The sequence below is a fragment of the Meleagris gallopavo genome, chromosome 2, assembly GCF_905368555.1.
Source record: "Meleagris gallopavo chromosome 2, MGAL_WU_HG_1.1, whole genome shotgun sequence".
In the NCBI taxonomy this organism is placed as follows: domain Eukaryota; kingdom Metazoa; phylum Chordata; class Aves; order Galliformes; family Phasianidae; genus Meleagris; species Meleagris gallopavo.
Window position 1 is genome coordinate 100,550,137 of NC_139405.1, and position 13,345 is coordinate 100,563,481.

Below are 13,345 nucleotides of genomic sequence, written 5' to 3' on the forward strand. Positions count from 1 at the left end.
AAGAACAGCCTGAAGAACTGTACTAGAAAGAAAAGAAACAAGAATTCCATAGAGAGATATTATATTTTTCACAACCCAGAAACAGCCCTCTAATTATCTTGGGTAAGAGATGTTAATTTTATTCAAACAGTGTTTATTTCTTAAACTATTAATGATTATTCTCACCTAAATTCTAATTAATTAAAAGTTGGTTTTCTCAATTTATAAGCAGGACAAAATAATTACTTCATTAGAACAACTGGAATCCTAGAAGAACTTACAGAGATGTAAATTACAGCCTCTAAAGATTGACAAGGTCTCCCCTCCGTACTGACCTTAACAAGGCAAGTTCAGCACCCTGTAAAACTGGAGCAACTGCACCTCCTCTGCCATAAGCACCAACTGTGATAAATAGCATGATATACTGTATATAAAGACCCTGACTATATACAAATATCTATATAATATAAGATCAATTTGTGCAAGGAAATATTTCAAGTTATTCTATAAAGTTGTATCTTCAAAAGTTAAAACAAAGGAAAGCAACTACAATAAAACTTGCACAATGTAATCCAAAAATGTTTCATTTACAGAGACTGGGTTCTCACTCTCACCTGCAATCCCTAAATTTGGTTAGCTAACTTTAAAGGAGTCTTAAAGGAGTCACATCTAAAAAAAAGAAGTTGTATCTTTGGCTGTGTTTACCACACACAAATGAAAGAGTGGTTTGTTACATTTGAAGTACTGAGACTACAAAAATTCTTCAGGACTCAAGAATGCAAATAATCCCAACCTCAAATATTTGCCCTCCCATGAAGATGAACGCTGTAAAATCAAAGATTTTCAACATGAATTCACACTTGCAAAGAAGATTGTAAGCCTATGCACCACACTGATCAACTGACACTGAGATGAAGCAGATCATGGAAAACTTAGTTAAGCTAAAGGAAAAAGAGAACTTCTTACATATTGTTTCATTTCTTTAGGACAATTCAAATGCAGCTGCAATAACAACATCATCTCTTAAATTAAATGGCATTTCTCTTTAACTGCTTTTAGTCAGTGGAGAAGATTCTTTTCTTTTGTAGAGACAGTTCTAGGAGACAGTAATGGGGAAAAACAAAAACTGCTACTTAATTTTATTTAATTACATTATAAACAATCATAAACAGATTTAGAAAGCTTACAAGCAGAACTCTAGAAAATGAAAAGGAAAAACTTTAAAAGGAGAGTTAGAGATGTACACACAAAGCTAATTTTGACAGTCTGAGTGGGATCCATCTCATCTAATTGTAGACATCTCTGACAGACACAAGCACATTTAAGCTGGTTGCCCTGGGCTTCTTTGTAGTCAATGCAGAGCAAATAGGCCCCATCTAGGAATCATTCACTCAACTTATTTTAGATGCCAGCTGTAGAAATGAGATGAAATGTGGCCTATAAGTCCCCGATTCCTTCTCCTTCCACCCAGTCCCACCTACTAAGTGAAGTCCAGGATAAACAGTAAGCAACGCAGACAGCTGATGGTGGATGGGAGGTAGAGAGGGGACAACAATCTCTACACAAAACCACATAATCTGACTTCAGTGATCAGCCTTTTTTTTTTTTTTTCCCCCCTACAATCACTGCAAAATTTGTGTATTGAATTCCCCGGGCATTTTATTCCTGAAGATTCCAACATACCACCATACATGTGACAAGAGAGCATCAAATTGATGAATAAAAATTATGAGGCTAAGAAGAACCACAATATTTCATATTCCATAGGATAAATAAGTCACTTATCAGAGCAGGACAGTCTACACTTTAATTAGAACCTGCAATATAGGACATGAATATTGCAGTATTTTATTTGACTCAGCTGATTTCCTACTACGATCGAAAGGCTGAACAACAAAAAAACCACAAGGTGCTTACCAATATCGATGTATTTAGGGTCCAAGGGAGTGCCAATAGAATTGCAGAGAACCAAAACATACTGTAGGGAAATAAAAGTGTTATTAATACCACATTTTTCTGTAAGTTAGTAAGCTGCACAAGGCTTTCAGTGAAGGCATATCTCACAGCCCACATTTCACACAATCTAATGCTGAACAGCAACAGAAAACAGGAAGACCATGGCTGCAGAAAACATAAAGATGTTTAAGCATGATAGTAATGGAGTATTTGCCAGTTAACACTGTAAATGAAGCAAAGCACAGAAGAGGAAGGTGATCAGCTGTTTTAAGCAGATAATCAAATCTATCAGACAGAATACATTAGGTAGGATCTCCACCAGTGGGGTCCACAGGTAAGATGCTGGTGAGACAGCCAGTCTCAGCTCTGCTTTGGAGAGCACAAACTCCACTCAGACTGTTTACTAGCATGACAGACACACCAGTATTTTCTGAGCAACTCTTCTCTAGTTGTTCATGCATAGGATAATGTGATAAATTGCAGCAGCCCCCTAACTCCCAGATGTATGGGCTCTCGTTCTATTCTTAGGAAAACTTACTTGATCACAAACCTCCTGAGGGCTGCCTCCAGGAGAGAACTGGGAGTGAGGCTATTCCTCCACACTACTCTAACAGATGCCACAAAACAGACTGGTTTTGTTAGTTTTGCCCTTCTTGTAATTCTACTTTGGAAAGCTTTAATCAGCACAGATAACTCAGGAAGATTTAAAAAAAAAAAAAAAAAAAAAAGATATCAACATTTAATTGGTTGCCTTGAAGTGCCAACACAGTTTTCCAGATGTAAATCAAGGATTAAATAGCTTTATCGTGATTACACAGGGAAATAAGAATGTTTTGAATAAAAAAATGTGAAAATTAACTACTGATTTCAACTGCAGGCTCTTTAGATTCAAAAAAATAATTTTGCTAGACATTGAATCACTCAAGAGCTGGCATCCTGATTCCCCAGGAAATGGAAGACTGTTAGTTGCTCATTAATTCTTTCACTTCCCAACCAACTCATGTAATTGAGATAGCAGACCACTGCAGCTGTACAGCTTGTTCCTTTGAACTGATGGATTGATAGCTTTTAATAATAAGAGAATGGCAGAATGCATAGAATTTAGAGCTTCATCTACTGTCTGAACTATGTTCATTCAAAGACAACAATCTGAACAAGGATTTCTTTCCACTGAGTTACATTTTTTCTCATCCCGTCAAAGAAAACACCTCAAAAACATTATTTTTATTTCTTTGTTAAGTTAAACTTTCCACCAGCATTTCCAGTTTTCACCTTATGTGGCCCCTGGAGGAGCCCTTTTTAACCTTTCTAACTGTATACTGTTTGTTTCTGTTATATTTCTATTAATTCTTCTTCAGCACTCACTCTACTTGATTTCTCTTTTATGCCCTTTTTACTTGTTTCTGAGACTCTCAGTCTATCAGAGAGTACCAAGGAGTGCTGGAGTGACAGTATCCAAGACAGACTGCATGAGCAACACAGGGTGGTGGGGTTAGGACCAAGGACAATGAAACTGTCCCATTTCATTGAGCAGAAAGTTCACTGTGGTTATCAAAACTGAGTTCTTCATAACTAATACCGCCTTCCTCTCACAATACAACAGTTCCCGCCAAAATCCATCTTGTTTGCCCCATCAGCTATCCATTTTGCACTCTTGAAATCACAATTCCATCCCTTGAAATCTACTGCAGAATAGGTGTGTTTTTCAGAAAGCAATGAATGAACTGCTACCAAAAGGATAAACTTGTTTACTTCAGTTCCTAAAAGCTGCCTCCCGCGTAGCATTAATAATTAGACTGAAGCCATTTAGAAAGAATTGAAAGAAACTTACTATTCTGTAATTTCCAGGTGATAAATGCAATCTCTTATTTATACTCCAGAAAGTTACACTGAATCCCACCACTCTTTACTTCACATTTAAAAAATGCAACCCAGAAAATCACATTACTTCGTACTCAACTTCACCAAGTGCCTTTGTTCACATGTATCATACTTTCAGATCATATCATAGCACACCATCTACTGCACACTCCAACAAAGCAGCACTAAGACATCTTTACCGTTGCACCAATTGACTCCATCTCATGCTCCTCCTTTGTAAGCGATGCATAAGTGATACAGAAAATAATTCAGAAATGAATCCAGTAAGAAAAGCTGTGTGACAGTAATATTAATGTTAACTGAATGTATATTAATCAAAGGATATGTCTATCATATAATCTATCACTTAAATTAAAAGAAGAGGATTTTGTAATAACAGGCATTTATAGCATCCAAAAACTGTCCCTTTCTTATATTTCATTTTTCCCATTTCCAACTGATTAAGTAACTCTTAATGTTCTGGACTTCTGCTACTCTTTGTTCTGCTGTGGAAAAATATGTCCAAAGAAATAGTAATCCTGAACTCTGTGGCTTTTGTGAAGTTATTAGTGGCTATAAGTAAAGGCAGTGAGTAGGTTCTGAACATTTTAGCTAGCACTTTGGTTCTTGGCTTGTTAGCTTCATGGGGTTCACTTTATTTAAACATGGAGCCTGTCCAATGCCTTCTGTCAAACCACAGTTAATCACAGAATCATGGAATTGCTCAGGTTGGAAAAGACCTTAAAGATCATCGAGTCCAACCACAATCTAACCAAACTATCCTAACTCTAACAACCCTCCGCTAAATCATGTCCCTGAGCACCACATCCAAATGGTTTTAAACACATCCAGGGATGGTGACTCAACCACCTCCCTGGGGAGCCTATTCCAGTGCTTAACAACCCTTTCTGTAAAGAAGTTTTTCCTGATATCCAACCTAAACTCACCCTGGCGCAACATAAGGCCATTTCCCCTCATCCTGTCACACACTGAAAAAGATTCAGGATGTTTAATCTTATTTCATTTGTAAAGCACTGACACATACACTACAATACTTCGAACGACATTTACAAAGAAGTCCTTACCTGAGGTTGATCTTCATCTGCTTTGGTTGCTAACACACAGAAATCTCCATAGGTTGTGATGGAAATCAGGCTCTTGACATATTTCACATACTTCTCGTTGTTTTTTGTATCCCAGAAAACAACACAGTACTCTGGACGGTCAGGTCGGGTGTACGCATAAACCACCGTGTTGGAGCAGTAACCCCACTGCCAAGAGAAATTACTCTGAGAAATTCTACAAGAAATGGGACTAATTCAACATATATTCTTTCATGAATGTGTTTACTTCATATCAGTACATAATACAATCACTATTTAATGTTCTTTACCTGTCGTGCAATGAACTTGTTTAAAAAAAGAATGGGAAGAAAGCCCTGGTAATACGTTATTTGCATACTAGTAGCATGGAAAAAGAAGCCTTCCCATCACCAGAAACTGACCTGATCAGAATTGGAGAATTGTCCTCAAAATGAGAAAAAAAAAAAAAAAAAAAAACTTTACTCCACGTTTCTTCCTTTATCAGAGAGCACAGAAATACTTGCTGCGATGATGGCTTTCACCACGAAAATGCTTGCTTTGACAAGTAATTTGGAAACACAACATTCACTTCCCAATGGAAGATAATAAACACCTCAAACAGTGCACTTCCTGAAGCAGTCTAAATAAGCAATTATATTAGAGCACTGAAGTAACTTCTATCCCTTCTTCTGTATTAGTAGCACAAGAAAAGCCCTCGTTCCCCCAGAAGAAACATTCATATAACAAGGAGAAAAAAAAGGCAAAATGAGAAATAGAACATTCAAACATTACAAAAATTCAACAAAATTATAGAAGTGAATAAAAAGCCTTTCCAACACACCAGAAACTGAAAACACCTCTGAAAGGGAGGTGAGGCTGACAGACAAACAAGACATAGAGAATCACTTCTGGATGATGATGGCATCGTGCAGAAGTCAGCAGAACTCCAAGTAACCAGTACTTATTAGAGAGATGAGGAAAACCTGTTAGAGAGCTGCCCAAAAGGGTTCTTACATTTTACATGTAACAAAACTATTGTCGTATCAATTGAGAATTTACTTTCTCTTCTTATGGCAACACTTGAAAAATAGATCAACTTGGGTTATGCAGTAAACTGGTAACAGGATACTAACATTTCATCTCCAGGTCAATTCCAATCCAGCTGGAATACATGACAGCTTTGAATCGCTGTCATTTAATGACTGTTATCTTTCAGAATACCTAGTTCCTAAAATAAAGTTACCAATACAACCAGATAGAAGTCCAGTGATGAGAAGGTGCTGCTCACTGGAGGATGACACACATCATCCATCACACAAATATTTCAAGTTGAATCTGAAATATACGACTAACAAGTTAGAAGTTATTTGCCACAGAAATAATTTGAGCACATCTTTTAGTAGGGAAAGGAAAAAAAGAAATAGCTTACAAGTGCAGCATATAGGCAACTGGAAAATGAAAATATGAATAGGAATTACATCTATCAGGTTGTGATCATTTCCAGCGTTTAACTCGCCTGGTTCTATTAAATCACCACAACAAAGTGACAGAAAAAAGCTCAAACAATTCCCAATTTAATACTCTGCTCACCCACTTTAACCAAACAACAATGAAAACTGTGGAGTCCTTCTTGGAGCCTTACTTAAGCAACAGCCTCAATCACTGCCAAATTCAGAACTAGATTCTGCCTAGTTCTGTTAATATTGAGTTCTGTTCATATTGACAAGCATACATTTCTTTGCTATGAAATAAAACCACAGATTCATTATTTAGAAAAAAAACTAAGTCATTCCATCACCAACAAAGACACTTACCTGTCACTAAAACTTCAAGTCGTAGCATTGATGAAATAGAAATCATAAATTAAGCACTGGCTTATTTACTGGGCTTTAAAAAAATATGCAGCCATGATATGACTGGATCAGAAAGCTCTGTATTGGAATTTCACTTTAATTTGAATAAATTCAAAATCTGGAACGAGTTACTGATCACAGACAGGAAAAAGAGCATGAGCAATACTGTCCCACGTTCATTTTTGGTGGAGTCTTAATCCAAATTCCAAACAAGTAACTACATTACAAGTTTGGTTTGCTTGGTTGTTTTCCTCTAAGTTTGACATTTTTCAGATCTTTCATTTGAAGGTATTCTATTTTGTACAAACAACTGAAAATAAAGACTGACTCTATAGTTGACTATGGCACTGACCTGGTACAAAGAAAGTATTTGTAGTATGCTTCAGTAAACACTGACCCAACCAAGTCAATAACATGGAACAACTCCAAAAGGAAAGAGTGAAAGTGAACCCATGGCACAACCGTGAGACTTCTGCTCTTCAGACCTCGGTCTCTCACAGTTTTAGTGTTGCACTGTTTAGCAGTGGGAATAAAATGTATTGCTCATAGAATGCTCTCATCATTACCTAGGTCTGTATGCAAGCTTTGTCTTTGGAAAGTTGCAAAGTAATTCAAGAGAGAGCTCAGCAATGAGATCACAACTGGTGAATGTGCAACAGGATGTTCCAGAGCTTTACTAATGCTTCTGTTTGTGAAGCCCATAGAAACTAATCTCAGAGTTAAAAAAACAAATCAGTACATTAAAAAAAGAGTCCATAATACCATAATTTGGGTCTCTCTCTAACAGTTTTTACAGGATGTAAAAAAATTACTTCCTGCCCAATGAAAACAAAAATTGTCAGTATAAAAAAAACTACCATATTTTCCACTTTCCATGAATAAATTCTCCTCTCCAATTAACTTTGAAATCCATTTATCACCTAACTATCCTTTTATCCTGTATTTAAGCACCATCTTCTTCTGCTTTCAACTAAATTTGCTAGTCAAATTAAGTGCCACATAACCACTTACCTTGTAATCTGGCCGAATGTTTGCAAAATATATGTAAGAATCAACAGCTAGTGCAATTTTCAGTCCACCTCCCTCCCAAGATAAGGCTGATATCTGCTTGCCAGGAACTTTCAGTGTGCGCAAGTGCTTGTTTCGAAACAGGAAAAGAAAAAAATACTGAATATCATAAGAAGACTGCCCTAAAATACATAAACAACAGTGCTGCTGGTTGATGAATACAGGCTCATACATCTTCCCTAGAGTACCCCATAATTACCAAATTAGCACACACATGCTAACAAGGTTTGATAATTTGATAAGTATTACAATAAACCACATCTCAATTTTTTTAATTTTCTTTTTGCCTCTTCAGAAAGGGAAATACTTCATTTACATACTAAATTTTAAAAAATTAGAAAAAAATAGAGAATGACAGCACAACATTTCTTTTGTGTGGTAATGTGAATCACCTTTACTATTTCAGTTATTATTCACAGATAGCTCAGGTTGGAAAAGACCTTATCATCAAACATCGAGTCCAACCACAACCTAACCATACTACCCTAACTCTAAATCATGTCCCTGAACACCACATCCAGACAGATTTTAAACACGTCCAGGGATGGTGACTCAACCACCTCCCTGGGCAGCCTATTCCAGAGCTTAACAACCCTTTCTGTAAACAAGCTTTTCCTGATATCCAAACAGCATTGATAACTGACATGACTGAAGTTTCACTGGCACTGATAGTAAGTCTATCTGACCTCAGTTATTTTTATTCATTTAAACTATGTCAAGGGCATATATTGAATCAACTAATCAGTACACAATTTGCAGTGAGGCAATGGACATTTTCTTTGTCTCTGTATCTCCTTCCCCTTCCAAAAAGTATTCAGACATGAATCTGTAATTTAAGAGCTAACAAACTTCTTTTGTTTAAATATCTATTTTATAGCACCTTAAGTTGAACAATGAATTAAATAAAAATTAACGTTTCTGAAAGCGATAACCATTGTCCCACAGACCATTTGTTTGAGGGAAACTTCTTGGTTGCAAAGTATATAGATGGGTGTAATAAAGGACACCTCTACTCTTTAGTGTAATACTTAGCTTAAATAAAATACACCTCCTTAGGGAACAGAGCACTGATACTTAAGCTTAGATCTAGCCCTTCTTCTGAAGGTAAGGCTTCATGCCTAAAGAAACTGCTGCCAATGAGCTTACATAATTTAGTACCTAAGTTCATGTGTCTGATCAGTTACTACAGCAAACATCCAATCCTAGTTACACCCTACTCATAGAAGACACCATCTTCCAGAATGTTAACCCACAACTTGACAATCACAACCAGCACAAAACCAATCTATAATCCAGATTGACTGTTAACTTTAAACTCTAGATATACAGTCTCAAAACACCTCTTTCTAGAGATCTGGACAAATCAGTCCAGATTCGATACGTACACATTAAGTTAACATCTTAACTGCTGCCTAAGCATTCTCAAAATTGCTGAGAAATTCTTTACTCAGAGAGTGGTGAGGCCCTGGCACAGCAGCATAGAGAAGCTGGGGATGTCCCATCCCTGGAGGCGTTCAAGGCCAGGTCGGGTGGAGCCTTGGGAAACCCTCACAGAAAAAAAAACATGCTAAAATAAAGCAAATGAAAGTTTCATTAGTGTATTAAATATTTTTACCTCACCAAATGGAGTGTAGAACTGCACAACATTTATATCTTTATCTGGAGATGTTCCTTTTAGGGAGCCTGCCAGTGCCAATACGCTTCCACAATGGTTCCACTGAATACACACTACATTCATACCAGTATCAATCAACACAGGATCTGGGTTTTGAGAAATACATATTGAAAATCTAAAGATTAGTAGATGTTTTAAGTCAATAAAAGCTCAGTAATTAGCATCCCACATTCTGTACTTACTGTGGTCATTCTCATCTCTCATTATCTGGCATCTTCCATTTTCATAACAGACAGCAAGACAAGGACAATCTGGTTCAACGTAGCCTTCTGTACCATGGTACCAATGTATTCCAGCAATGCGGAAAGTTCCTGTTAAGTTCACCAAACAACTCAGCTTCATTTTCACCTAGACAAGAATGGTTAAGTACTGAAAGTCATGTATAACACTCTGTGTAGATGAACAATTTATATCTACGCAAAGAGCTTGCAAGAGACCAGATATATACATGCAAAACTGTTCTCCTGAGCCAAGGAAAAAACTGGCAAAAAAAATTTAAGAGTTTGAAACTCTTAAATTGAACTCTTTATTCAATGCTGGATCAGACATGAGAACACATCTTTTAATTACAAAGAAGTATTTCAGTTCTGGCATTTTTATTCTTTGAAAAGTGTCCTAGAAAATAAACAGATACACACAAAAGCCACTCACTACCACAACAGAACTTTGCAAAAAAATAAAACTTTTTGTTGTTACTTTCATTATAAAATTGCAACTCAATAAATCTTGCATAAAAATGTCACACAAAAAACCTTGCCTAACTGAACTCTTCCAACTAAATGAGTACAAAATAACCTCAAGACGAAATACACTTTTATGCATATTACATTTCATACCTCTGTGACAACAACCATGAACTTACAATGAAGTTTCCATTACTGTCATAAATGTGGATTTCTCCATTTGCCATTCCAAAGAGCAAAACTTTGCTATCAGAGGACCAGGCTACATGGCACAGGTGTGTACCCTTCAAATCTTTACCCCAAATGCGATTGCCTGTAACAGAGCATTGATTGTCCTTAATAAGCATACCACAGAACTAAAGGAAGGATGCAATCCCATATAAAAACTAAAGCTGCGAAAGAATGTAAGCAACAACTTCTGAAGTAACTATTAATTGTGTTTATATAGAGAAAGAGTTAATACGAACAAACTTCTGGAAAATGAAAGCTATCTAACAAGACAAAATTAGCAAAGCTTTTACCATCTACAGATCCAACAATCACAGCTCCATCTTCATATACAATACAAATCTTCTGTCCATCAGCATTCCAGCTCATGCTTCGAACAACAGATTTATTTCTGTTGTTTATCATCTCTTCATACCAAGCACCTATTAGTAATGAATAAAAAACCTGAGTTCTACTTCTGATTTGATAATCTTCTTGTTGATTCAAGACTAATCACCAAATTTAAAGAATAGAACTACCCTCGATTAAAAGATATGCAAATAGGATACCAATGGGCTGCTAATGACATTTCTTAGCAATATAATTTCAAGAAGCTGATAAAAAAAAATATAACACAGAAACATAAGAGTTTATAAAAATTACCAACAAATCAAAGTAGAAATTCAATGAAATGGAAAAGTATTTGAAGTGTCTGCTTTTAAACAAAGATGGGATACAAGTTAATATCACTCTGAAATGCAAAAAAGAGCTGCAGAAATAGTCTGTTTTGGAAAGAAATTAAAGAGAACGTTGTTCCAATCCTTTTGTGAAACTTCAGAAAGACTATACCACTGTGTGAAATCCAGTGTTTTGGTGTGGCTTTCTTATTCCCAAAACGATATGAACAAATAAGAAATAAGAAAGGGAAGCCAAAGTTTAAGAGGGGCCCAAAAGGAAGAAATCTATGCTTACATAATTTCAAAAGAGACCAAAACATACAGGGAAATAAACAGAAGAAAAAACTGTCATTGATAAAAATAAATACTAAGTAATTTACAGATTCTTCTCCCAGACTAGAACCATAGAATCATACAATGGCCTGGGTTGAAAAGGACCACAATGATCATCTCGTTTCCCTATCTAGACCCTGCTATGTGCAGGGTCACCAACCAGCAGACCAGGCTGTCCAGAGCCACATCCAGCCTGACCTTGAATGCCTCCAGGTATGGGGCATCCACAACCTCCTTGGGCAACCTGTTCCAGTGCATCACACTCTCTGAGTGAAAATCTTCCTCCTAGTATCTAACCCAAATCTCCCCTGTCTCAGTTTATGGCCATTCCCCCTTGTCCTATCACTATCCACCCTCGTAAACAGCCATTAAACTAAAGGAGGTTACTCATGTGCTTCTTTTTATTGTTCAGTACGCTATTTTTGTCCAAGGAAATAAAGTAAAAGATATTTAAAATAAGACATTTGCAGTGGTTTACCAAGCACATGGCTAAAAGTTGCTATTTTTTCCTTAGACAACTCTGCAGGACAAACATCTTTTCATAAGCGGCGCTATAAAAATTCAGACAATTACAATAAAAACTTGAAAAATGTTTTTAGCCTATTTTGACTTTTTCAAAAGCCTAAAAAAGAGTTACTAAAATCACTAGCAAAGATTTCCCACCGTATGGATTATTATCCAATCTCAAAGTTGTCTGCGGAGTACCTTTATATATGATCCACACAATGATGAGCCCGTTTTGATCACTGGTTGTTAATTTGTGGTACTGTTCATTCCACGTCACCACCTGCACAGAACCTAGAAAATTATACACTTTTTGTGTTTATGTCATTTAAAGAAGTTAAGGGAAAGTATGACATACAAATTGATTTCCCTGGAGCTAACAGAAGTTTGTACTGCCGACGTGGATTTCATTTTAGACATTCTTTCTGTACCATTCCTTTCCTCTTTCAAAATTCTGCTAAATGCCTCCCTTTGCTCCTTTATTCACCCACCTCAGCAACTCCTTCTCCAAATTCTACGCAGAATATTGTTTCAGTATGCAAAAACAAATCATAGTTCCTGGTGGTTTCTGAGTGCCTCAGACATATTTGGGAACTTGACAAAACTTTATTGTCATAAGAAGGTTTCTTGGTGCTCTTTTCTTTTTCTTCTTCATAGAAATAGTTTGATCCTGAGTAGTGCTGTAGGTTTAAAACTAAACATCCCACCTGCTTACCAAAAAGCACATTCTCCTCATGACTTCAAACCTTCAAGTCTCACAGAGGATCCTCCTTGCAAACGTTTAATTTGATTTGAAACATCTTCAAACAGTTTCTAATATTAGTTCATATCAGTCTAATACTGGATATGAACTTGATCACTTCAAGCATCACAATAATTCAGTTCTTCATCAGTGGTTATCCAGTTCCTCTTTCTCCTTTCCATTTCTCTTTATTTCAGTCATAAGCTTTACTGACAATCGAAGGTATACTGAATGGAGGGTAAATGTAACCTATTTCAGAATCAAAAACGTCCATTTAAAATACCACTAAATAAATTCTTCAAAATTAACCTTTTTATCATAATTAGGCCCCTAACATAATCTGCTATCAAGTTTCGAATGCAAATCTTCATAAAAAGATCATGTCTTCGTCTAAGGATTTCAGCACCCCCATCTATGTCACTGTCCATGAATAATTGCTATTTATCATGAGACTCCAATTCTTCCCTAATTTCCCTACATTCAGTTTTTACTTTCAAGCACTCTATCCTCCTGTAACCTGTTTTCTAACCTCTCTGAACACTCTGTGATTTGTCAACAAACGGGAAATGAAGATGAATATTTAGGAGAAAGATGAGATTTGCTAAACTAACTGTGACTTCTTTAGAAAACATTAAGCTACCATAACATGTACCATCCTCCACTTCAAAATAAATCAAATTACCTTTTCCTGAATAATGAACAGAGACTGAGGAATTTAGAACAAGT

The 13,345-nt window shown here is 36.4% G+C and overlaps 1 protein-coding gene across 3 annotated transcripts in view; it reads right to left on the reverse strand.

The window, feature by feature from the left end:
• The window catches only part of WDR35 (WD repeat domain 35), a 37,714-nt gene that overhangs the window by 21,855 nt on the left and 2,514 nt on the right, over positions 1-13,345 (reverse strand). For 2 of the 3 annotated variants that reach the window (XR_014881658.1, XM_010707967.4), the window contains exons 4-11: positions 12,079-12,171; positions 10,678-10,806; positions 10,336-10,469; positions 9,656-9,821; positions 9,414-9,559; positions 7,742-7,867; positions 4,881-5,066; positions 1,897-1,957 (exon numbers count right to left, since the gene is read on the reverse strand). Coding sequence is in view for 2 of the 3 variants with exons in the window: in XM_010707967.4 (XP_010706269.2) it covers positions 1,897-1,957; positions 4,881-5,066; positions 7,742-7,867; positions 9,414-9,559; positions 9,656-9,821; positions 10,336-10,469; positions 10,678-10,806; positions 12,079-12,171 (1,041 nt within the window). In the remaining variant the exon portion in view is untranslated. Of the gene's footprint in view, positions 1-1,896; positions 1,958-3,995; positions 4,029-4,880; positions 5,067-7,741; positions 7,868-9,413; positions 9,560-9,655; positions 9,822-10,335; positions 10,470-10,677; positions 10,807-12,078; positions 12,172-13,345 lie in introns of all 3 variants that reach the window. The other variant, XM_010707966.4, reaches the window with a different exon arrangement.